General features: G+C 37.1%; 1 protein-coding gene across 3 annotated transcripts in view; it reads left to right on the top strand.

The window, feature by feature from the left end:
- The window catches only part of MAGI3 (membrane associated guanylate kinase, WW and PDZ domain containing 3), a 219,012-nt gene that overhangs the window by 99,623 nt on the left and 92,393 nt on the right, over positions 1–26,996 (top strand). For all 3 annotated transcript variants that reach the window (XM_021002032.2, XM_021002026.2, XM_021002040.2), the window contains exons 2-4: positions 12,305–12,421; positions 16,313–16,432; positions 25,841–26,050. In XM_021002032.2, coding sequence (XP_020857691.1) covers positions 12,305–12,421; positions 16,313–16,432; positions 25,841–26,050 — 447 coding nt within the window. The remainder of the gene's footprint in view (positions 1–12,304; positions 12,422–16,312; positions 16,433–25,840; positions 26,051–26,996) is intronic.

Raw genomic sequence — 26,996 nt, 5'->3', positions numbered from 1 at the left:
CAGGCTCTTCATAGCAGTCAAAGCAAGTGAGACCCACAGGGGAAGGCAGCAGTGTTGCCTATTACTTTGTACTGAAACCACTGGTAGGAATAGATAATTTAAGAATCGTGTGATTCTCAGCTCCCTCTGTGACCATTTCCCCACTATTCTGTCACTAACATTAGAAGAGAAAGGGGCCTGCCCAGAAGTGGAGGCAATGTTCTATCTGTATGTTTCATGATTTACATCATCTTAAGGGGCCACGACTCTAATGATAAGGCTGTGCATTCTTGAGGCTAGTCCATGGCCTAAAGTTGTTAGTTTAATATGAAGCCTTTAGAGCTTGTTTTAGAACCTTCCAAAATGTAAAGTGGGGTTTTATTGGTGTCCTCGTGGTGATAGGAAGGGAACAAGCATTTACTAAGCACCTGCTATGCCAGGAACTGTGCTAAATGCTTTGTAAATATGATTTCATTTGATCATTATAACAACCCTGGAAGGGTAGGCACTATTATGATACCCATTTGACAGCTGAGGGAACAGAGAGGTTAAGTGACTTGCCCAGGGTCATACAGCTTAGAAGGCCAAATTTAAACTCAAGGGTTCCTGGCTCCAGGACTCTATCGATAGACACCACCTAGCTGCCTCAAAAAATTGCATGTTTGGGGCCATGTAAATTGGTCACATTAGTTAGGTAACTGAATTGAACAGCCAGTAGTAAAAAACAATTAAGTCATTTGTATCAAGGGGTCTTAGTTTGCATAAAATGTTCAGTGTGGAAGAGATAGTAGATGTATCTTTTCCAGTCCCTTCATTTCAAAGATTAGGAAACTGTGGCCAAGTCAGGAATTAAAACTCAGCTCTTGGGGCAGCTAGATGGCGTGGTGGATAGAGCGCCGGCCCTGGATTCAGGAGGATCTGAGTTCAAATCCAGCCTCAGACACATAACACATACTAGCTGTGTGACCCTGGGCAAGTCACTTAACCCCATTGCCTAGCCAAAAGAAAAACAAAACAAAACAAAACAAAAAACTCAGCTCTTAGTGATTTCCAGGCCACCATGTGACTTGTTATTCTTCTCTTAGATTCCCTTCCATCTATTCCATCCATGGAGAGACTGTGAGCTTCTTGAAGGCAAGAACTCTTTCTTGACTTCCTTTGTGTGCTCAGCACTTAGCGTACAAATATATGCCTGGCACATAATACACTTAAAACGCTCAGTAACTTGTCAAGTAGTTGTCACAGAGCCCTGGGCTTGGGGTAGGGAAGACCTTACTAGTTGTGTGACCCTGGATGAGTTATTTAACCTCTTAGTTTTCTCATTTGTAAAATGGGGATAATAATAGCACCTAACTCTCAGGGTGGTTGTGAGGATGAAAAGAGAAATTTGTAAAACTTTTTACGAGCCTTAAAACACTTTGAAAATGCTAGGCATCATTATTATTGTTGACTTGATTATTTTTGTACATATTATTTTTCCCATTAGAATGTAAGCTCCTTGAGGGAAGAGATGTTTTTGCTTTTTCTTTGTAATCCTATATCATGATGCATTTCTTGGCACATAGAGTAGCATTTAATTAATTCTCAGTAATCAATAAATGGATTCAAAGATCTGTCATTTTTGCGTGGTATTTAAAATATCTTCCTAAAATCCTACATTAAATTAAATTCTCAGTTTTCTAGTACATAAAAAGTTTGTAATGGGTTTGAATTAAAGAACATAAATATTTGTTTCCTGGGTATTCATTCTTTGGAAATTTTAGTTTTTTGATCTATTTATAGTATATTTTTATCACCCATGCCTTGTAGGTGTAGAAATAGCCTTTTAACTTTATTACCACTTAAGAGTAAAAAAAATATTTGAGATGAACAATCCTAATGTTATTCTTGTCTGCTGTCTTGATTGAAAGCATTTCTGCCCTGTGATATATAGGTTCTTAGGACTCTTCACATTGTACATTAGAAGGTTGAATTGAAATTTATAATTTAAAAAATTATCAGTCACTCGTCTAGCATTAATTAAGTGTCTACTATATGTCAGATGCTGTTCTAAGTGCTAAGGATACAAAGAATGGTTTAAAAGACAAAACAAAACAGTGCTTGATCTCAAGTAGCTAAGTCTTAATGGAGATGACAGCATGAAAACAACTATGTACAAACAAGCCATAAACCAGATAAATTGGGTATGTTCTCAGAGCGAAATCATTTAAGTAATCTTAATGAGGATTGGGAAGGACTTCCAGAAGAAGGTGGGATTTTACCTTAGACCTGAGGGAAGCCAGTGAAGAGGAAGGGGAGTGGAGGGAGAGATAGCCAGTGAAAGTACTTATGAATTAGTAAATGGAGTGTCCTATAGAAGGACCGAGTGTAAGAAGACTAGAAAGGAAGTAGGCAGGTTATGAAAGGCTTTTAAGTTCAAACAGGAAATTTTATATTTCATCATGAAAGTAAAAGAAAATAATGGAATAATAAAAATTGAATCTTATTGAATGGCGGGGAGGAGGTGGTTGGAATGGAATGGAGTGATATGGTCAAACTTGCATTTTAGGAAGATCAGTTTGGCAGAGTGGAAAACAGATTGGATTGGGGAGCTGAGGAACTATTAAATCTCTCTTTTAAAAGAATGAATTGTACAAGTTATCTGTTTCTGGCCCATTGTTAAAGTTCGGTGATGTTAATATGTAAAGTTAACCTTTTAAAATAAAATCTGGGGGCAGCTAGGTGGCACAATGGATAGAACACCGACCCTGGATTCAGAAGGACCTGAGTTCAAGTCTGCCCTCAGAGACATAACACTTACTAGCTGTGTGACCCTGGGCAAGTCACTTAACCCCATTGCCTAGCAAATAAATAAATAAATAAAATGACCCCACTTGAAAATTATAATAATTTGCACCTCAAATTTTTTACTAGGCACATGCTCATCTTCCCTTGTAACTATCCTCTCTGTCAGCTTCTTGGACAAATCATCAGTAACAATACTTCTATCTCAGGACTTGAGAATTCTAAATACATAACTGCAATTTGCAAAGATTACTGAATCTTAGTCAATGTCTGTTCTGGGAAATTGAAGGGTACAGTGGAAAGATTTCTATCTTCTTTCATGAGAAAGAAACAAGAGTGAAGTCCCTCAGTTTGTACTCTGCTAAAGGGGGCACTGTTTACCAGGCAGAAAGGCAGGTTTGTCAATGATACCTGGCATGAGAAGCACAAATAAGTAATCATTGTAAATGATCTTACTATAACTCAAGTCCTCATAAAAATAAATAAACAGATAGGTGCTGTTTATTTAGGAGAACTAAGATTGTATAAGCCTTTTTGTCAAAAGGTAGAATTCATGAGAGAAGATTTACTTTCTCCCATTGATTACTGATTTTTTTTTAAACTTGATTCTGTTAATAGACTCAGAGGGAAACTTCTTATACATTGGGTATTCCCTCTCTGGAGCATATGAGAAGACAAAAATAAGAATCTAATGAAATGAAAAGGCTGGTTGAGAACCACAGTAGTGGAAAGAGTAACTAGCAGTCACCACTGAGATCATCAGAGTATTTCTAAAGAGTTCTCTCTTATTCCTTTGCTTTCAGTGTGTATATAATATTAGAAAAAATTAGAATGATTTAATGTGTCCTTTTTATGATGGTATTTCAGCACTTCAGGAATATGTAACATGATCATTGTGGGTAGACTAATGCAAGTTTGCAACTTCCTCCTTTCCACACCTTACTAGATGGTCTTCGTGGATTGTTTTATTCCTCTCTTTCCTTCCCCTTGCCACCAAAAAAAAAAAAAAGATTGGTGGCCTGCCATTTATGAATGAGCATTTCCAAACTTAGTCTTTGTTTATCCATTTATAATTTATTGTGGTACAGATATAAAATGATGATATAAATCTATTTTCTCTCAAACTTTCCAGTTTTCCCAGTATTTCTCGTTGAATAGAATCCTTTTTCTAGTATTTGTGTTCTTGAGTTTAATAATATACTAGACTCATGCATATTTGTTTTTAAGTTTTCCTTATCTAATTCATTCTACTGGTCTATGATCCATACTTTTAATTCAGTAACAAATAGTTTTGGTAATTATTACTTGTGATATAGTTTGAGATCTGAGAATGCCTCCTTCCTTTCTAATTTTGTTCATTATTTCTCTTTATACTATTGCCTTTTTTTTATTCTTTGATATAAATTATTTTGTTTTTTGTCTAAATCTATACAGTAACCCTTTGGTAACTTGATTAGTATAGTGGTAAATCTGCAAAGTACTTTGGGTAATAATTTTACTATATTTGTGTGATTCAGCCATGGACACTGAATATTTTTCCATTTAGCTTAGTTCTTTATTATTTAATGGAAATTGTTTTATAGTTTTTATTTACTTATGTCTTGGTTAGGGTAACCCTCAAATACGTATATTTTGGTCTCCTCAATGGGATTTCTCTTCCTTTTTTTCCTACTGGTTTTTGTTGGTGATATACAGAAATCCTGATGTTGTTGGGGGTTTTTGTACTCTGCTACTTTCTAGGAACTGTTGTCTTATTGTCTTACTCATCAAATTTCTGATAATCCCCAGTCTAACATAACCTGAAAAGTGATTCAGCTTCTGTTTGCTCTCCTGAGGAGGAGATTCACCACCTCTATGTGTGCAACAGCAACCCTAACCCAAATTAAACTCAAGAGACTTCTCAAGGTGGAAAGCAAAGGTTACCTTTATTACAATCTCACGAGATGGCTGTCTGCTTCTTCGATACACGTGGAGAGAGAGAGACCGAGTACAGGGGCCGCCTTATAAAAGCAAATCGCCCACCACGCAAACAAGTGTCCACCCACCACTATCCCTTACCCCCTTAACTGGGGGTGGGCTTACATTCTAACTGGGAGGTGGGGCTTACATTCCAGGTGCAAAATTCAAAGACAAGGAAAGAGGCAGGAAGCCAAGGGCAAATGACTCAGGTTGGGGGGCAGGACTTATTCTTTCTGAGAGGAGAAGGATTTTGAAAATCGTAATAAAAAATTATTGACCTTTTGAGGAGGCTTCACTTCTGAGAGTTCATCTCTCACATCTAGAAGCAGCCCACTACACTGTTTGTTAGGAAGCTTTTTTCTTGACATCAACTCTATGTTTGCCTCTTTGCAACTTCTACCCACTTGCTTCTGACTGTGCCTTCTGGGGCCAACTGAAAGCAGAACCAGAAGAAATGTGTGGAGGTGCTTATAAAGGCCTTCTTCCTTTCCGCTTTCTGTTTTCCTTTATGGCAAGGGATTCAGTGTGGCCTAAGTCAAATCTGCTGCTTGCTTTTGTAGGCTGGCTGAATGTTTTCTACATTTTAAAATAAAGTTTTATTGTATTTTAAAATGTAAATTCTGTCTTTAGCTTTCTGTTATAGTTTGCTAAGCCCTGATTTATGGTAATTCTTGTTTAAAAGTGAAGGAAGTTTGGCTTGGCACTGCTGGAAATCCTTATCCAGCGGTCTTTGGACAACCCATAAACTGATTGCTGGATGTCACCTGAATGTATTATAGGCATGGCAACCTCAATAGAATTCATTACATTCCTCCCAGCCTCCAACTCCCATTCCCCAGGGCACATGCACCCACACCCACACTCATCCCTCCTCCAGACTTTCTGTTTTTCTCAATAGCATCTTCCTTCCAGGCCTCAGTCTTTCAACCTTGGAGCCATCCTTGATTGTTCTCTTTTCTCATTCACATGTCCAATCAGTTTCTTAAACTAGTGTATTCCTCCTCAACATTTCTCACATCCCCCTCTTATCTTCACTCACATTCTTTGTCCTAGTTTAGAGTCTCATTCCTTACCTGGGCACTGATCTCTTTGCTGTTCCTCAACCTTGACCCTCCATTGCTGTACCCCAGGCATTTTCACTGACTGTTCTGCATGCATAGTAAATGGTATGTCCCAGTGAAGACTCCTCAGTGTAATAAAGGTTTGGGAGAAGGCAGAGTGGAATGAGGGGTCCCGTGAAAACTTCTTAGAAGAATAAATAGAAATTGTATTAGACTCAAGGCAGGCATAGCAGCCTGACAGGCCTAAGTTTCAGTTTACTAGAAATCACCTGATTTACGGGAATTCAACCTCGAGTACCACCCCTCCCATGCCATTGTTCAGTAGTTAAAGTTTACCAAGCCTGAAACTCCTGAAGAAGCCCCCCCTGTATTTTGTTGATGCACCTGTTGCTATATTTTGGTCATGGTGACCAGGCTATACAGTACAGTGTCTAGCTTGACTGCACATCTTTAATTGCTTCTTTGGTATTACTTCAGCAAACTAAGAAATATAGATATGTATATTGTGTTCATTGTTTTGTTTTCAGCTTCTATGGTACATTGAGAATGTGAGCCAAATATTGGCCAGTTGGTGGGAGGGGGGATTTGCCCATTAGGGCTATTTAATCAGGTCCTTTGCTCCTGTACTCTGTCTCCCCTCATCAGAGCATCCTGGTGGAGGGACACCCAAATCTCAAGATTTGACAAAATAATAATAATAATAATAATAATAATAATAATAAATTAACTTTCTGTTTGTCCTTGGATACCTCTGTGTGTTTTTTAATTTGAGTGGCATCCCACACAATAGCATGCTCTCTCTTCATGCTGTCTGCCTACTGGCTTCCTTCAAGTCTCAGCTAAAATGGCTCTTTCTTTAGGAAGCCTTTGCTGATCCCAGTACCCCTTAATTCTGATGCCTTCCCTCAGTTGATTTTTTGCTTTTTTGCACATACATGTTTGCAGGTATGAGCTCCCTCAAAGCAAGGAATGTATTTTACTTTTCTTCGTAGCCTTGGTGTTAGCACAGTTTCTGTCTATAAGTCCTTAATAGATATCGTATTCGGGGCAGCTAGGTGGTGCAGTGGATAGAGCACCAGCCTTGAAATCAGGAGGACCTGAGTTCAAATCCAGCCTCAGGCACATAACGCTCACTAACTGTGAGTGACTTTGGGCAAGTCACTTAACCCCAATTGCCTCACTAAAAACAAATCAACAAATAGATGCCCTATTCTCGACTTCTCTGAGACTAGCTTTTACTACTATTTACTCTTTATGTTTCTTGTTTGTGACTGTGTACATACTTTTAAATCTGCTACAGAAGAATGTGAGTTTCTTTAAGTCAGGAGCCATTTTTTTGATTGATTCTTGTATCCCTAGCGCTTAGCATAGTAAACTTAGTATGTGCTTGTTGACTAAGAATTTTTCTTGATTTAGTTTTGTGATTTTTTTAAATCAAGTAACTTTCTGAAACTTTGAAATAGAGTTACAGGTCATAAATTCTGCTAAAAGTTTGTAAATATTGCTGTTTTGTAGATCTAACAAGTAAACTATAAATCATACCAGTAAATCCATTCTCTAAAGTTTCAATTTATGAAAGAGCATATGATTTTCAAATCTGGTCTCAGACACATAACACTTACTAGCTGTGTGACCCTGGGCAAGTCACTTAACCCCTATTGCCCAACCAAAAAATAAAATAAAATAAAGAGCATATGATTATAAATCCATACTTAATTATTATGTCTGTAACTTAACATTTGTCACTTGTTTCCCATGGAGAATCAGGGTATAGAATAAAAGCCTAGAGCAGTGGTTCCGAAGGTTTGTGTAATGATGCCAACTTTTTTAAAAAAGAAGAAACAAATAAATAAAATGTAACTCTTCCCCCTGCTTTTCATAACATAATCAACGCATAATTTTCTTAGCTTATATTTTTAAATAAAATAAAGAATTTTTTGTAGTTTTATAACAATATATAAATAATAAGTATATAGTAAAAGTGAAATTCATTGTCATTGTCATTTGAGATGGAAGGAACCTTTCCTATCAAACCAAGCCTAACCTCCTTTTTACAGCTAAAGAAACTGTTATGGGAGAAATAACTCCTCTCTGAGTCCATGTGGTAGGTAACTGCTTCCAAATATATATTTACCACAATCCAGAAATTATGGAGGTTAAAAATCTAGGTTTTAGTGTTATACTCAAGCATCAGTTCAGACCTCAGAGGAAACCTGAACAGTTAGGAGGATTCCTATAAGGCTTCTTAGAGGAAAAATTACATCAGACTGACAGAGAAATAATTCATTTGTGTATTGCAATCTTGTACATTCCTCTTAGGCCATAAAAGTTAAAAAGAAGATAGATCTATAATCCCATTCTTCCTTCAATATCATAAAATTTGAACAAATTTAGTTAAACAGAGTCATAATCTCATACATCCTCTGGTCAAACAAACTATAGGTAAACTAAGGCAGGTTACAGATTAAACTACATTTAGAGGATGGGCAGCTAGGTGGCACAGTGGATAGAGCACTGGGCCTGAAGTCAGGGAGACTCATCTTCTTTAGTTCAAAACCAGCCTCAGACACTTAGTAGCTATGTGACACTGGGCAAGCCACTTAACCCTGTTTGCCTCAGTTTCCTCATCTGTAAAATGAGCTAGAGAAGGAAGTGGCAAACCACTCCAGTATCCTTGCTAAGAAAACCCCAAATGGGCTCACAATGATTTGTATACAACTGAAGAACAACAGAAAAAGGATTCACAGGCTGATTGAGGAGGGAGATTTACATGGCATCAAGGAGTCAGGGATAGCTGAGACTATTCCTTTGGCTTCTTTTCTAAGGAAATTTTAACATGCACAGGTTTTGGTCAGGTGAGGTTAATATTAACCAAAAAATGTTGGAGGAATAAAAGGAAATAAAAATTGCCATAATTGAAGCCCAAAGAAGGTAAATGACCTTGCCCAAGGTCACAAAGATAATTCAAGGCTTCTGTCACAAGGAAACAAGGAAAAGTAACTGAAACATTAAATAAATGAGTTTTACATAGTTTGCAAAATTCTGCACAAACATGATTTCATTTGACACTCATACCAAGTATCTGTGATAGGTATATTACCCTCTCTTTTATTCATTATTTTCTCCTCTCACTCCCCCCCCAAAAAAACCTTCTCCCTATTATTGTCAAGTATACCACCTTGAAGTGGTGAGGAAACTGAGGATCAGGAATGTAAGTCAGTCAGTCGAAAAGCATTTTAAGTGCCTCCTGAGCACTAGCACTCACTACGCTAAGCACTGAGGATTAAAAAAAAAGTTTGAAAAAACAGACTACTCAAATAGCTCACAATCTGATGGGGGAGACAACATGCAAACAAATATGTTCAAACCATCTATAAACAGCATAAATATGAAATAATCAGGAGAGGGAATGCACTAAAATTAAGAGAGATTCAGATAGGCTTCCTGTAAAAGGTGGGATTTTAGTAGAGACTTAAAGAAGCCAGTAGGTAGAGATGAAGAAAGAGAACCTTCTAGGCTTGGAGGACAGTCAGAGAAAATGCCCTGATCAAAGAGTTGGATTATTTTGTTTGTGGAACAGCAAGGAAGCAAGTATCATTGGATTGAAGAATACATGGGGAAGGTGTAAGTTGTAAGAAGACTGGAAAGGTGTGTGGGGAGGGAGAGGATAGTTTATGAAAGGCCTTGAATGCCAAACAGAGGATTTTTTTATTTGATCCTGGAAATGATAGGGGGCCACTGGAATTTATTGAGTAGAAATATAACAGTACTGAACCTGTGCTTTAAGAAAGTCACTTTAATAGTTGAATGGATGATAGAGACAGGCAGACCCACCGGCAGCTCTTGCAGTAATTGAGGCATGGAGATGATGAGGACCTAGAATAATGGTTTTGTCAGAGGAAAGAAGGGGGCATATTTGAGAGATGTTTCAAAGGTGAAATTGACTAGCCTTGACAACAGCTTGGTTATAGAGAATAGGAGAGAGGAAGGAGTCCAGGATGACTCTGAGGTTACAAGCCTGGGTGATTGGAAGAATGGTGGTGCCCAAGACTGTAATAGGGAAATTTGGAAGGGATGAGGATTTAAGGTGAAAGATAATGAGTTGTTTTGGACATGTTGAGTTTAAAATGTCCACTGAACATCCATTTTTAGGTGCCTGAAAGACGGTTGGAGATAGATGTGAGACTGAAGATCAGCAGAGAAGTTGATACTTGCCCAAGGCCATACATTTAATAAATAGGTCACTTTCAGTTATTTAAGATTCTCTTTTTGTCACACAATTTTGCTTCTGAATTGTCTTAGAAAAAGAAAACTCACATTTTTGACTTACTAAGAGCTTACCACTAACTTGAAAGTATCTCCCTGCCACATACTGGTTGTGTGACCTGGGCAAGGCACTTAACTTTTTAGTACTCTAGTCTAGTCAACTCTCTAAGACTAAGGTAGAGAGAAAGTGCTCCCTGGCCTTCATGGGTAAGGGAGAGTTGTCTGGATCTGGCAATTCAAGCTACTGTTGAAATCATAGTTCCAGCCTCTGTCTGTGCTCTGCCATAATCATTGCTAGTAAATTATCTTGACCAATTATAATTCATTTGTTAATCTATCTTAATTTATACTTCTTTGTAATTTGTAACATGTCTCACTGTGGAGACAGGAAGGAAGATTGGATTTTGTTTAAGAAGACTTGGGTTCAAATCCCACCTCTGACATTTACTATGTAGCCTCGGATGAGTGCATGTCTGTGTCCAAGTTTTTTCCTGTATAAAATGAAAGTGGTAGACCAGAGTACCTATAAGGCTCCTTCTAGCCCAAACTAATGTTAATAGAAGAGTTTTACAGTTGCCAGCTTTATCAGAAATATTTATTTTATGAAAGAATTCTGGTGTTTTCCTTGCAACTATGCATTATCAGAGCTTCATCTAGAGCCTCAACAGGAGTAGACAGCAGAAATAAGAAGCTGCTCCTGCTCCTAGGATATGAAGATATTCAACTCCTTTGTATTCGTCTTCTCACCTTGGAGAGCTCCCAGGTTCTAAACACAGCAGAGTTGTTTAATTCTTTCCTTCAGGAGTCTCTACAGACAGAAGTGTTCTTTGAGCCATTATTTTTATTGCATCTTTTCTCATTTAATTTTGCCTTACTCTATGTTTTTTGTTATTTTCACATTAAAATTTAATCTGAGTCCAACACATCTCACATCATCTCTGGTTAAAATGTAATGTAATTAAAATTGGGGAAATCTTGAATTTAAAAAAGTGTTGCTACAAGTAATCCCAGCTTAATTATATTTTAAGCTCATAAATACATTTCAGGGTTATTCTAACTGCAGGCTTTGTTTCTACGTCTTCTACAAAGATTGAGCAGGCACTAATTCGTTTCTGTGAAGTTAGGACCCCACTGGTATCTTCCAATCTTCTAGAATGTTGTTTCCTACCTCTAAACCCTTAGGTACTCTTTTCATATGGGCTAGATGTATGGGAAATGGTGCAGAAACAGTTATAACTCATGTGACAAGTTTGACCACAGCAGCCATCTACATGAATAAGGAGCAATTACTGAGTTAAAATATGCTATATTTTAGCTTTGACAGCACAGTTTTGATAGTAAGTTAAAACCAAATAATAGATACAGTTATTGATTCAATCTGTTTTGTCTCATTGTATCTCATTCCCTTTCTAATAAGTTCCAGCTAATTGGAGTCTTGACTGATAATTGACACTTAACAGAGACAAATGTGGGTGGGGTGCGGTGGATTGTTTTATTTATTTTTTAACCTCTGCTGGCTCTATTTTGCCATATGCAAACCCTTACTAACAATTCTACTGCCCCTCTGGATTATCCCCCACTCCTACTTCCCTCTAAATCTTGAATTTCTCACTTCCCTGTTTACTTCATCATTATTACTCTAATAAAGGGAATAAAATGTCTCACTTCCTTGTGAGTATAATGCCTTTCTGTCATCTAAGTGGGCAGAAATTTCCTACCCATTCTCTTTACTGATGAGGTCAGATTGAGGCATTCTTATCATCTTGGCTGAAAGCAATGTTTACATTTCATAAAACTGTCTAGTAAGGAAGGTTTCTGGCCATTACATTTTAGTATTATGTTCCATTTATTTATATAATATGCACATATGGGTTGCTTTGCAAATAATATACTCTCTTAGCAGCAGACGTATCATTTAATTAAAGAGATAAAAATATTCTAGTACAACATGGTCCACAAAGGTTTATCTATTTTATAGCTATTGCTACACTATTCTTATCAGTTTCATGAGTTTCTGTGCCCCATAAAATTAAACCCTGGGTGATTAACCTCTGTGTACCTTAGACTGATCCTTGGAGGACAGTCTGTTGCTACAGTTATACTCACAGCCTTTCTAATTTGTCAGGACTTGCCAGAGCTTACATTCTTCTGGAATAGCCCTTTTAGAACCTAGGGTGCGAGCTATAGGAGTAGAACTTTAATGAAGGTAGTTGCTGGTGTTCACAAAATAATGGTTCGTTTTTGTTTTTCTATAGGAAAAGTCATCAATAAAGATTTGCGTCATTATCTGAGTCTTCAATTTCAGAAAGGCTCAATTGATCACAAACTCCAGCAGATTATCAGAGACAATCTCTACTTGAGAACCATCCCATGTAAGTATATGAATGCTGCAATTAAGATGCAGGCATTCTAGTTAAACTAAAGATATATAGATAAAATTGAATAAAGGCTGCAGTTCTGTTATATAGAGATTGCAACACCCTCCATCTCACTCCCTAACCCCTGGGATTAAGCATTGGGCTGCAAGAAGTTTTTGAAGAATTTGTTTGATTTTTTAGAAAATTGGAAAATTTTTTATTATGGAAAAAAATTAACATTATTAATAAAATATTTAATATAAAGCAGTTGTATTGCTTTCCAGTCTTTACTTCTCCTCATTGATTTGGATAAATGAAAATATTATGTGTTTGCTGTGAGCACTGTGCTCAGTTCTGCAGATACAATTACAAAAGCAAGTCAGTCCCTGCCTTCAAGGACCTCACATTCTAGTAGAAAGAGATAATGCGTGCACCAGAGTAGCAAACAGAAAAGGGTGTTTGGTTGGGAAATCACACCTAGTGAATGAAACTTTTGGGGAGCTGATTGACAGGCCCTTTCCAGAAGCAATAGTATTGATTTGATGTTTGTTCCTAGAGCAAGAAAGAAGTGAACAGCAGGGATTCCCTCCATGTTGGGGGAAACATGCAGCAAGACAAAAGGCCTGGGAGGTGTGGGTGAGGAGTGCTATAGAATCATGCTCCACAGTTGGCCAAGTTTAAAAATTTATTGAAAACTATTTACAGCTTTAAAACATTAAAATTTTGAGTTAGGAAGACCTTAGTTTGAATCATACTTCAGACACTTAAAAGCTTTATGACCCTGAGCAAGTCATTTAATCTCTATGGTGCTCAATTAGTCATTTGTGTGCTGAGCTCAGTTTCATCTAATATATAAAATGAGGATGTTAATACCTATCCTACCTACCTTAGCTACTATAAGTTTGTTGTGAGGACTGAATGAAACTATCTGTAAGGTACTTTGTAAATCTTAAAACACTATTCATGAGTCAGTCACCAGGCATTAAGTATCTCCTTACTCTGTGGCAGGCACTGTGCTATATAAAATCAGTTACTGTTGCTGTAACTGAAGACAAGAAGTATATATAGTACAATTCAAATGCAAAGGCAGGCAAGGTATGTTTCTGCCCCTGGTAGAACTCTCATCTTCACCAAAAAGGGAAGGATTCAGTGCCTTCTTTTTCTGTGGATTTTAAAATTTTTTCCTTTATTCTAGAAGTTGGTGAGCATGTTCTTATCTTCCAAAGATGTTGGCTGGTGGGAGAAGGGAAGAAAATAAGCTTTTTATAGCACCTACTATTTGCTAGGCACCGTGCTAAGTGCTTTTTAAGAGATTATGAAGAAAAGTTAACAATATTAATAAAGTATTTAAGATAAAGCAGTCATATAAGATGAAGCAGACCCGTATGGTCACATAATGAGTATCTGAGACAAGATTTTAACTTGGGTCTTCCTGATTCCAGGTCCAACGCTCTGTGCTACCAGCTGCTTCATGGTGTACACTGACAGAGCACCCACTTATTCCAGTAGTGATTTAGAAACAAGAAGTTTATTGCCTCACTTTTAAAGACTCAGGATAGGGAGTGAGAGCAAGTCTTGCGAGTTAGAAGTTGAAAAGAAGATAGAGTCTATTTTCTCTCTTTTTTTGACCTTGAGCCATAGCAGGGAGCTAAAAGAAAGGATACTACTTCTAAACTTAATAATAGCAATATATAATAGCTAGTATTTATATAGTGCTTTAAGGTTGGCAGAGCACTTTACAAATATTATCTCTTTTAATCCTCATAACAACCCTGTGAGATAGGTGCTTTATAGACTTAATGACTCGCCTAGGGTCACACAGCTAATAAATGCCTAATGCCTGAGATCAAATTTGAACTCGGGTCTTTCTAACTCCAGGTCCAGTCCTCTATTCACTGTGCTGCCTGGCATGAGTATATATATATACATTTTTGAAAATCTTTATGTTCTTGAATAATTATGATCAGATAAAGGCATTTTAGACTTCATAAACATGTATTGAAAAGCTTTTTTTTGCCTTTTTTTCTCAGTGCATAGCACAGCATGTGGCATATTGTAGATGCTTAGTGAATGCTAGTTGACTGAGTGACTGACTATATCCGTGTGTAAATGAGGTAGAGTAGATGCATAGGTCTTGGGAATTGAGTAGATTCAGGAATTTAAAAGTTCAGATATTTAAGGGAGCAACAGTATGTATGTTGAAGTTTCCTGAAATGAGGGCAAGAATTGGGGTGGAAAGACTGTGAACTAGGCACTGAACTCATTGAGAAGTGAGGGAGAATGTCTGGGGAATCCTCAGAGTAGATCACAACTACCAGAATCTTTATTGGGTGATAAAATTTGTATTGATTGACCCTCAGAAAATGAGAGGTTACTGAATAATGGCATTAAAGAGAGAGTCAGGAAGTGGCAAGGGGGCCATGGTGATATACAGTTAATGTGAAAGCACTAATTACTTAATACAAGGAATGATGTTGAGGTAACATTGTCATATTTTTATCTTAAGTACTTCCTAGTTGTCCTTTGCTGAAAGCAGTAAAGAATTTTAAAACTTCTGTGCTAAAGTTAGGTTTTCACTTAGACAGTGATTTAGTCTTATTCTACATATATGGCCATCACTGTAGCTTGGTCCCTCATATCTTCTCACCTGGACTGTTAGAATAGTCTCTTAATCGGGCTTCCTGATTCTAGTTTCTCTCTGTCCATTCCATCTTCCATGATTTGCCAGTGATTTTCCTAATGTGCAGGTTTGAATATGTCACTCTCATACTCAGTAAACTGAAGTTTCCTATTGCCTAATTGATGGAGCAAGGACAATAATTGTGATTTATTCATTTCATTAAGTTAGTTTTATCTTAAAATCTTAGTATTCCATAAATTTTAGAAAAAATTTCAGAGATTAATGTCTAAATAGTAATAACTGGATGAATGAAAAAATAAACAAGAAAAGAAACTGTTATTTCTTCAGTGTAGGGTATATCCTTTATATAGTTTAGTTCCAAAATACATACTCAGAGTCTCAAAAGTAATATCAGAGATGGAATTTGAACCCATCTTCCTGACTGTAAGCCTAACACTCTCCTTATGAAGGCTGTTCAAATCAATCAATTTGAACATTTTATGAATTAGTCTAAAAAAATTGCAATCTAGAATTCTTTCCTTCTTTTCTCATTGAAATAGAACAAGTCTTCCAGGAAAACTTTTTTCTTTTTTTTTTTTTCACACCTTGACTTCACATAGAATGCAGGTGTAAGTGGCTGCTTGGGAGATACATTATACCTAGACTAATAATAGCTAATATTTATGTAGCACTTTATAATTATTATCTTATTTGATCCTCAAAACAACCCTGGGAGGTAGGTGCTATTATTATTCTCGTTTTTAGATGAGGAAACTGGTGTAGAGGTTAAGTGACTTGCTCAGGGTCCCAAAGCTAGTAAGAATTGAGGCCAGTTTTGAACTCAATTTCAAAGTGATTAATCTATTTCACTCCCTAGCTGCCCTAGTATCAGTAATATGACATGGGGACATAGCTGATGAAATGTTTTTTTTTCTTTTATTGGTAAGTTTTATCCATTATATCACCTCCCTTTTCCAGTTAGCAAGGATAATCGACAATTGGGTTATTTGTTGAAGTTTAATAAAAGTATAAGTGTTAGTTCTTAGGCAATTAAATTTCCCACGACACTCAGACTCAGCTTTTCAGAGTCTTTGTAGTTTTGAATTTCATAAATTCATGTATTTATCTTTATTTTTAAAATTATCTTTTCTCATCTATATATTATTAATTGTCTTAGTTTCACTTGGAAATTTCAAATGAAGACTTTTTTGTGAGTATCATCTTTGAATATTTTATAAGTTAAAATGTGTTTTATAACCTGACTTCTCTCTTTTCCCCCCTTTTAGGCACTACAAGGGCCCCCAGGGATGGGGAAGTTCCGGGGGTAGACTATAATTTCATTTCTGTTGAGCAGTTCAAAGCGCTAGAAGAGAGTGGAGCATTGTTAGAAAGTGGAACATATGATGGTATGTGACCCAAAACATTTCATATCCAGCAGTATTTCCATATGACAGAAACACCTTAGACAAAATTTGATGAATGAAATACCAAATATTTCTAAATTTTTTCTTCCTTTAGAGGGTCTTTTTCTTCATTGAGATGAATTTAATAAATCACCAAAAATATTGAAAAACCAAGGAAACCTAGCTTTGGGGTCTCTGATGCAGAGTAGAGTAAGCATAAGCAGGAAAACATAATTAGTAATGATTTAAATGGCGGGGGCGGGGGAGGATAAAATTAAACTGAATTCTATTTAATTATAGTGACCAAGCTTGGCCATGAAGAAAAGTGGAGAAAATGCCCCTCTCCATTCTTCACAGAGGCAAGGGAATATTGTTTACACTGTTGTGCAAAATTGATGTTGGTTTTGCTGAACTTTTTAAAAAATCTTTCTTTTTTAACCTTTGTTATCAGGAATGGCTCACCAAGTAGGAGAATGCAGAGATATTTGGAAAATTAGTGTGATGTAAAAATAGATCAATAAGAAAATAAACTTTTAAGAAACAAAAAAAACTCTAAAATACTAAATCACATAAAGAAACTTGAAAGTGAACTGTTCTTTAACAATTCAAACTGCCTCATATAGTTTATACTTCACTGATTCCTAGTAAATCCAGAGATATTTGTTTTTGATTGTCTATATAGTTCACATTTACAAATAGCTTTCAGGTTCCAAAGTACTTTCTCCAAAGTAATCTGTAGGTAGCATAGTATTATGTCCTTTTATAGATGAAGGAACTCAAACTTAGAAGTGAAGTGACTTACCTAAAGTCACACAGCTTATAATTGTCTGGGACAGAAAATACACGGCATAGGTGTCTGCATACCCAGAGTAATGCTTTACATTTTTCCATTTGTAAGAAATACTAGTTAATTATTTCTCATTTTAGTCAGATAGCCATTTTGGCTCTGAATTTTGGGTTTTTGTTTTGTGAACTAGGGAAAGGCCAGTGTTTTTTACATATTGTTAACTATCATAAATGTAGCTTGATCATAGAATGTTAACTTCCCAAAAGATGTTATGAATGTTCTGCCAAATGAGAAGTAAATGAAGTTGCCCCTTTCTCATTGTGTAGTAAGGATGTGACCATTTTAGAACTGAGAGATAGTCATACTTTTTATAACAGGAAATAGGAAAGAGGCACAAGGAATTGCCATATACAGGTTCCATTCCCCTAATAATATTAGACTAAGATAAGCACGTCCTCATCAAGGAGGAAATAGATTGCAAATATTTTTTCAAAGCATATTATAACCAGGTCACAAACCTGCACTGATACTTTTGAAATTAGCCAACACAACTTCCTGGAGCAATCAGAAAGGTTAAGAACGAGTATGTGCCATTGGATTTGTTGATTGTAATCAAAATGTACTTATCTCTGGATGGAGTTAAGATCCATCAGTGCGTTTAAAAGGACCTCCATGTGTCACATCCAATGTGACAACTTAGCCAACAGTGTTCTGGAAAGAAGCATCAAACGAATGACTAAGTCATGGAAGGGTTTATGATAACAATTCAAGACTAGATCATTGTCACCAGAAATTGCTGAAGGATGGTCTGCCCTTAAAGAGCCTGGACTAAGTGATCAAAGTAGACTGGAAGAAGATGGTAGAACCTGTGTAACATATCACTACAGGATGAAACAATTTTGTTCTTAAAGAATAAAAGTATGCATTGGAAGCAAGTGTTGTCCACAATTGCCTGGACATAACACTGACCCATGAAACTTAACATTATTTTATTAAATATTGCGATTCTAAGCATTTATAACCTCCAGGTTCTATGAAATGAAAAGTTTTCCAGATACAGAACTAGTATATAGCAAAGGAAATAAAAATAATACATGTCATTTCTGTTGTCCTGCTTCCTTCTGGAGGCATATTGGTACTTTCAGTGGAACCTATGTCTTACCTAATACTTCTAGCTACAAAAAGCAGCTTCTTATTTATTAGTGTAATCATCCGTAGAATATTAAATATAAAAAATAATGGGAAGATAGTGACGTGTTCTGGGATCCTTTCTAGCTCAATGCCATCAAAAAAGATAAGGATAAGATGACATTAATCATAACTGGCAGTTTTAGGTTGGCAAAGAGCTTCGCATAGGTTATGTTATTTATTTACCTTCATAATAACCCTATGTGGGTGAGTACTACAAATTTTATCCTCTTTTTATTGATAAATTAACAAAGATTTAGAGAGATTAAATCATTTGCCCATGCTAGATTTAACCCGTGTCTCATTCTAAGGTCAGCATTCTTTCCACTAAACCATTTAGCCTCTTTATTGTTCTTGATTCTTCACTACAATGTCATCATTTTCTAGAGGAACATCCAGTATCAGCATTTTTGAGCATTCTTGTGTTTATTTCTTATTGACTCTTTGCTATACTCTCTGATCAATTCTTCACCAAATTGGCTGACTTCAGTTTGTCAGACTACTTTGAATCATTGTGTCTTGTTGGCTGTCCCCCCCACCCCAAAAACACAACTAAGAGAACACCAGTAACTTACAGCCTATATGTCTATATTGCCATCTATACAAAATCTTTAAGGATCATCTGTATGAAAGTCAAGGTCATCTTTAGTGAAGGTATTGGAAGGATAAGAAAAGAATTTTGCAAGTGATATTTAACAACTGACCACATCTTTACTCTTTCACAATTAACTAAACAAAATAGAGAATAAAAGATCCCAATGTGCATTATTGTTGATTATGAAAAACGTTTGATTCAAAACAGCCTTATGGTCTCTTATAACAAGATATGTCATATCCAAACATCAAAAGCATTCAAGATACCTTGAAAGATGTAACAAAAGAAATAACTGTTTAGTGGTTTTCTGATGAAGCCTAAAATAGGGAGGTGGATATTTACCAAAGGTCTTTACTATGATGAAGAAGATCCAGTATAGAGTCCAAGTTTAAGAACAATATTGAAGGGGCAACTAGGTGGCACAGTGGATAGAGCACTGGCCCTGAAATCAGGAGAACCTGAGTTCAAATCAGGCCTCAGACCAAACACTTGACACTTACTAGCTGTGTGACCCTGGGCAAGTCACTTAACCCCAATTGCCTTAAAAAAAAATGATGTTGATAGCAAGGTTCTTCCTCCAGATGCAAATGTTAGTGAATGGCATTTACTGACTGCATCAAGCTCTTGAACATCGCAAGCCTCCTGGAAGATATCTCTAATCACTCAAAAGAGTTCAGCTCTTCCATTCACACAGAAAAAAACCAAGTAGATGAAGAATATGTGTTGACCAGATTACAGCATGAAGTTCTTGTCCATCAGTGTGTGTACACACACACACACAGAGTACAGGTGGAAAATGAACTGGGGGGGGCAGCTAGGTGGATACAGCACCGGCCCTGGATTCGGGAGGACCTGAGTTGAAATCCTGCCTCAGACACATAACACTAGCTGTGTGACCCTGGACAAGTCACTTAATCCCATTGCCTAGCCAAAAAAAAAAAGAAAGAAAGAAAAAAGAAAATGAACTAGGCCCACAATTAAATAGGGGGAGGAGATAAGGCTAGATTTCCTTTGGGAAATTGCAGTGCTTCTTCAGTGACCCCAAAGTATCAATGAAAAGTAGAAGTAGAGGCCTATCTTTTGAATCCTCCTATTGTATGACAATAACATGTGAAATATGACAGTCTTTGAAGAATTAAAATTAATGTTACAGAGGGCAATGAAGAGCAACAAGAGTGTGAGTAGACAGCAATGGAGAGCTAATGAAGAATTCTGAAGAACAGGAGTAAAAGATATTAACAAGGAATGATGTGAGAGGAAGAGGTTATGGGCTAGTCATGTGGTATGGGTGAAGGGTGACAAGGGGGCAGCCAAACTGTGTCACTAGAACATGCTTAGAGTCAGGTGAAAGCAAGGAAAGGTCCTTACCCCTTTAGGTCAACCCCTTGTGGTGAACCTATGGGAAGGTTGCATTAAGATGGACAACGATGGATGGATTTCAGTCTGCATCATTGGAGGAAACTTCCAGACTAATGATAGCAGAGATCCTTTTGAGCATTTGACAGTTTTTAATATGCTCCTTAAATTTCATGCAGAAACTATTTTTTGGATTGCTCCTTATTTCATGACATTAAGTTCCTTCAATAAATGTCCTTCAGCACTATCCTCAGTGCTGTTCCATTCCTGTCTTTCCTTTTATCAGACAATTTGAACATTACTGGTTGCTGTTAACTGACTGTTTTTGTTACTTATCTCACATAACATATCAAAAAGTTCATATATCATAACTCCCCTTATCTCATCACAATCTGTCATTATTCCAACTGCCTGTTTAACTTGCAACCCCACTGTTCTTCATCCTCACTGTGACCTCTTACCCCTTGACCCTTCATGTTTTTCCCGGGCCTCCAACCCTGCACTGACTATACTCTCCTACCTTCCCCACCTGCAGTCAGTATTTCCACTTTCTTTCCTCTCATTGTTTTCTCAATATCTCTCATATCTGCCCCACTTCCTTCCTTTGACATTGCTGCCACCCTGGTACATTCCCCAACACCTCACACTACAGCTGCTGATGGGTCTTTCTGCCTCACACCACTCCCCACTCTAAGCCATCCTCTATTCAGCTGTTATATTGATCTCCTTAAAACATAGATCTGACCACGTCACTCTTCTACTCAGTAAACTAGGGGCTCTCTGTCCCCTCCAGGATCAAGTATAAAGTCCTCTGTTTGGCATTCAACACCTTTTATAACCGCTCCTCCCCCTCAACCTTTCCAGGCTCCTTACACCTTACTCATCCCCACAGCATACAGTGCTGCTAGCCTCCATATGCCACACTCCATTTCCAACTCGAGCCTTTTCATTGATGGGCCTTAGGTCTGGGGTGCCCTTCCTCCTCCTAGAAGTTGGGAAGAAGACTTTCTTCTGACACTAACTCCAGTTTGTCCTCTTTATATGTTGTTGTACATAGTTGTTTTTCTTGTTATCTTCCCCATTAGACTCTAACATTAGACTCTTTGAGAGGAGGAAATTTTTTTTTGCCTTTGTATCCTCATCCCTTAGCACACGGCCTGATGCATAGTAGGTACTTAATAAATGCTAGTTCACGGATTGATTGACTATAATCCTCTCCCTCCTCATCTCTCTGGCTTTTTTCAAGTTTCAGCTAAAATCCTACCTTCTTCAGGAAACTTTCCCTATCTCCCTTAATGCTAATGCCTTTCTCTCTGTTACTTAACTCCACTTTATCCTGTGTATATATTGTTTGTGCATAGTTGTTTACATGTTGTCTCCCCTAGTAGTCTGTGAGCTTCTCGAAAGCAGGGACTCTCTTTTGCCTTTCTTTGTGTCTCCAGGTCTTAGCCCAGTGCCGGTCACATAGTTGGTGTTTAATAAATGCTTGTTGACTCTCTTCTGATACATTTGCGTTTATTTAACCTGATTTTTTGAGAAGTACTGAAAGGATCATAGCAACGCATTCATAGCCGTACAGGTACAGAAAATGTTCTGTGGTGGTATGGAAGTCATTAATTTTTTGAGTACCTAGTATGTCTGAGGCATACTTTTGTACTGCAAAAATAGGAAGCATGCTAATGGGCTTATTATCTAAGAGGATATGCATATCCCCCATAATTATCATGAGGCTCTGCTAGGAGACCTCATGGCATTTAGGTAACATTGGGATCTTAAAGACTAGAGCTTGCTGCATTTTTATTTATTTTGTTAAATATTTCCCAATTACATTTTAATTTGGTTTGAACAACAACAACAAAAAAAAAGACTAGAGCTTTTACCATTCCTGCCAGTCTGTAGAGGCTGTGAGTACAGGCTTAACCACAGACTACATGTCATCTACTAAGGATCATCCTTGCAGAAAGCAGAAGGCTCATTACTAGCTTGGCCACAGGCTGGTGAATTTTTCAGGCACAGAAACTCAGGAGGTATTTTGGTGGATTACCCACACAGACAAAATTAGATCCTCGATTGTAACTCTAATGCAAAGGATAGGGACTGGACTTGTGATTTCATTGGCATTGAGAATTCCCAAGTTAGGAAATTCCCCCCACCAATGCAAGCCAGCATCTTCTCTGCAACTAACATTATAGAGACTTGTCAAACTCAAATATAAATGGGGACCACTCATCCCTGGGGGCTGCAGATTAACTTAGTTTTAAAAAGTAAAGTTATATTTTATTGTGTTTTTATTTATTTTGTTAAATATTTCCCAATTAAATTTTAATCTAGTCCTGACCATACTGGGAAGAGTTATAGGCCACATGTTTGACCTCTCTGGTCTAGAGTACTAATAGGTTTGGTGACTTCCCCAGGGTCACACAACCAGTATGTATCACAGATGAGATTTGAGCCTAGTTCTTTCTGCCCTGGATACAGGGTATCTACCCACCATGCCATTTTACTTCTGTAATGATAATACCATAAATTTGTGTGGACTTCACAGTGTACAAAGTACTTTCAAATTCCTAGTGAGAAGAAGCAGGAGAAAGGGGTTAAGTTGCAAAGATGTAAATTTAGGCTTCATATCAGGAAAAAAAAATTAACAGTTACAATTATTCTGGTGTTGGATAGCCTGCCTTAGAAAGTAGTGGGATTCCCTCTCCCTGGAGGTCTTCAAACAGAAGCTAGATAATCACTTGTTCTTGGAGATTCTTTTCTCAGATATACGTTGAAATGGATGGCTGCCTAGGTCTCTTCCATCCTAAATACCTTAATTCTGATTGTGTGGTCTCATTTGATCCTCATTTGTTTTCATTGGCTTTATTGTTGTTTGTTTTGTTTTTGTGTCAAACCTATGATTTCATGGTTACAGGAAGGTCACGATGAGAAACTTCCTTTATTAGTGGACAGTTTTAGAAACTTGATCAGTGCACTGAGAAGTCACCTCCCTTGTGATACTTGGGTCACACAGCCACCATATTTAAGAAGCAAGACTTAAACTAGTTCTTCCTGACTCCAAGGCCAGCCCTCTATCCATCCAATATTTTATGTCACCACAGCAGTAACCCTTCATTAATTACTGTTACAAGTATTATTCCTTTTCTACAAATGACTGAACTAAGGTACAAAAAAGATAAAAACCCACGTTAAATGGTGTGAAAGTTACAAAGCACTTTTTTCACAACCCTCTGAAGTATTATGATCCCCTCTTTTACTGAGAAGGGAAAAGGGGGATCAGAGAGGTCGTGGGATTTGCCCAAGTTTTATTAAGTGTCAGAGTAAGGATTGGAGCCCACACTTCTGACTGATTCAAGTGCTCTTTCCTCTACATCACGTATATGTTAAAATCATGAAAAGGGTACAATGTGCTGTAGGAGTTTAAATGATGGAAGATCACTTTGGGCTCGTGTGATCAGCTTCATGAAGGCCGACCTTGAAGGATGTATAGAATTTTGAAAGCTTGAAATGGAGGGCCTGCTAGGCAGAAGGAAAAGCTCAAAAATGACAAAGCATAGCATATTTGTCAGGAATTAAAAGACAATTTTACTGAAGCAAAGTTTTTGTATAGGGTAATAGTGAAAGATAAAACTGGAAAGATAGTTTAGAGATACCTATTGAAGGACTTCAAATGTAAGACTGAGTAAAGAATTTAAACTGTATTTTGTAGCCAGTGGTGATCCACAGACTTCTTGAGCTAGGGTGTGGTATAGCCAGATTAGGATGGATTGGCAGGTGGAAACACTGGTGACTTGAAGACCAGTTTGAAAGCTGTTGGTTTCTGTACTATAGTACAGAAAAAAAGGTAATGGTCTGAGATAGGGTGGTAGCATTGTGAGAAAAAAGAATTGGACCATTTACAAGAGAGGGTATGTAGGAAAAATCAGTATGGCATGGCAGTTCATGGAGATGGGAGCTATGTGGATTGGAGTTTCAAATGTGACTAGAGGTTTCAAGCCTGAATGAGAGAGAATAATGGTGCTATTAGCAGAAATAACATTTCTCTCTCTCTCTCTCTCTCTCTCTCTCTCTCTCTCTCTCTCTCTCTCTCTGCCTCTTTCCCCCTCTCTCCCTCTCTCTCTCTCTTTCTCTTCTCTTTCCCTGTCTCTCTCTCTCCCTCTCCCCTCCTTTCTTCCTCTCTCCTCTTCCTTTTTTCCCCTCTCTCTTCTTCTTTCCATCTCTCTCTTTCATTGTTTTATATACAGTATTAGCAATTTTAAGAAATGCTTATTTAAATATAAGTACAAAAATACCTCCTAAAGCCAGATTTCCAAAGTGGTTTGTATTTCCACCACCCTTCCTGTAGAAGGGGTGCTTGAAAGTTAATTACATTGTTCTAGACTTGTCTATGGAATGTGATGATCAGTTTATAGTTCAGGTTGGAAGTAAAATTTGAGATAGAATTTTCTTCCAGAGAAACCATTAGCCATTCCTCTGGGAGAGCTAATTTACCTCACATGGGTGAGTGCCTTAATTAATTCTTCTAGGGAACCAAAGCCTTTGCTTGGAGGATGTGATTCATCTTAAATAGAGAAAGTGTATTTTATTTCTCAAAGCATAATTTGCTTACTTCATCCCACTATAATATTAGCATGATTATGATTAATGCAAGGTTAAAACTCATGATAGCCACCAACTGTTAATACAGATAGTTCTGATGAGTACCTTCCTTCTGTACTTGGCTCAGTGATTAAGAATATGTATAAAATTGAGAGATTAAGTTGTTTGAATTTTTCTGGATCATTTATTTCTAAAAAAATGCTAATTCTTATGATAACATAGTGAAATTAATGTTTTCTGCCTTCAGGTGTGAGCCAATATTGAATTGTACAATCAGTGCCATTATTTATTTGATAAAGTATTAAATGAAATTATGTGATTAAGATGTACAGAATTTTTATTTTTAATTACTTCTCTGTAAAAAGATTCTTAAAAAAGTGTTTGTTTTTTTACCTTCAGCTTCCCTGCAGATTTTAGGTTTCAACAAAATTATTAATTATGTTGCACATTGGAACAAAATTGATTAGGGTCAGTTACCTTTACTTTTTATTCCTACCTAATCCTGCAGTATATTTTACATGAAGGTATTAGTGTACTTAAAATTAACAAGGAGAAATAAATTAAGTTCCTTATCCAAGACTATTTGTAATGCAGTCACTTTGGGAATAAATGCATTATTCTCAAAAACAAAAGCAACTCTGCACCTTAATAGAAATAAAGTACAATTATAAGTAACAGCATTTATAATTCAGTAATTACAGGTTGTAGTTAGTATGCAGCAAAATTGCCTAATTCTATTTTATGTAGAGCATTTGTTTTCAGTCAGTCAGTAACTAGAAGCCAGTCCCTTTGTAGTAACATCACACAGTGTAGAACTGAGTGAGCTACTCATGGTTGTTAATATTCTCATTCTGACAGTGCTATTGCTGTTTATTTTACACATCAGGAAACTTCTATGGAACTCCCAAGCCTCCAGCAGAACCTAGTCCTTTCCAGCCAGATCCAGTTGATCAAGTCCTATTCGATAATGACTTTGACACAGAATCTCAACGAAAAAGAACCACATCAGTCAGCAAAATGCAAAGAATGGATAGCTCTCTTCCTGAGGAGGAAGAGGAGGAAGACAAGGAGGCAGTTAATGGAAGTGGAAGTACAGGTTTGTAATTGATGAACAATTCCTTATTAGTATAATTATGGATTGACTTTCTTTAGCATGGCACTAACCTGTAAGTAGTTCGCTTTTTTATATGGCAAAAAGTAACAATATTCTAACACTGTGGATTTAGGGCTATCTATAAATAAGACACGATAAGGCAAAGGAAATCACTGTAGATGGTATACTAAATTCTGAAGGTAATTTCAAGAAATGTGAATTTAGACTGTCAATTAAGGTGTAGAAATAATAAGCTATTTGCATCTTTGCTTGAGAGGTTTCTGAGGTTAATGTCTGATATACTAATAAGAATCTTGATACTTGTTTCTTCCCTATGACTTGTGAGGAAAATTTAGGTGGTTTAGGAAACAGTTACAAAAATATAGTTGTTAACAGGGATCTAAAATCACAATAGGAAAATTAACTTGAAGATCTACCTCTTTCTCAGCAAAAATGTCAAATTCGCCCCTTTATTCTTCATTCAGTGAAAAAAACCTCAGATCTTAGTGGAGACCACCCTCTACTCTGGTGGACCCTTGTATTGTAGGAGTCACCTGGGAGGTAGTGATACCTCAGATCAGAAATATAGGTAGGAACAACAGTGAAGGCATGGGAGAATCTCATAAAAATGCTCTTTAACAAATATTTCTCTTCCATCCAATGGATAGATAATTGAATCTCTTCGTTTAACTTGGAAGGAAACTTCATAGTCAGTTCCCTTCTTTGTAGTTAAAATAACCAGTTTTTCCCTCAATTGCATCCTCTGACCACAGTCAGAATGTATATAAGGGGGGCAGCTAGGTGGTGCAGTGGATAGCGCTCCGGCCTTGGAGTCAGGAGGACCTGAGTTCAAAGACAGCCTCGAACACGTAACACTCACTAGCTGTGTGACCCTGGGCTTAACCCTGATTGCCTCACAAAAAAAAAATGTATATAAGGAAATAAAGAT

This window comes from Phascolarctos cinereus, unplaced genomic scaffold, assembly GCF_003287225.1.
Source record: "Phascolarctos cinereus isolate Bilbo 61053 unplaced genomic scaffold, phaCin_HiC Scaffold_5;HRSCAF=322, whole genome shotgun sequence".
NCBI lineage: Eukaryota > Metazoa > Chordata > Mammalia > Diprotodontia > Phascolarctidae > Phascolarctos > Phascolarctos cinereus.
Note: the sequence above shows the minus strand (reverse complement) of the source record. Positions and strands in the feature narration are given on the sequence as shown.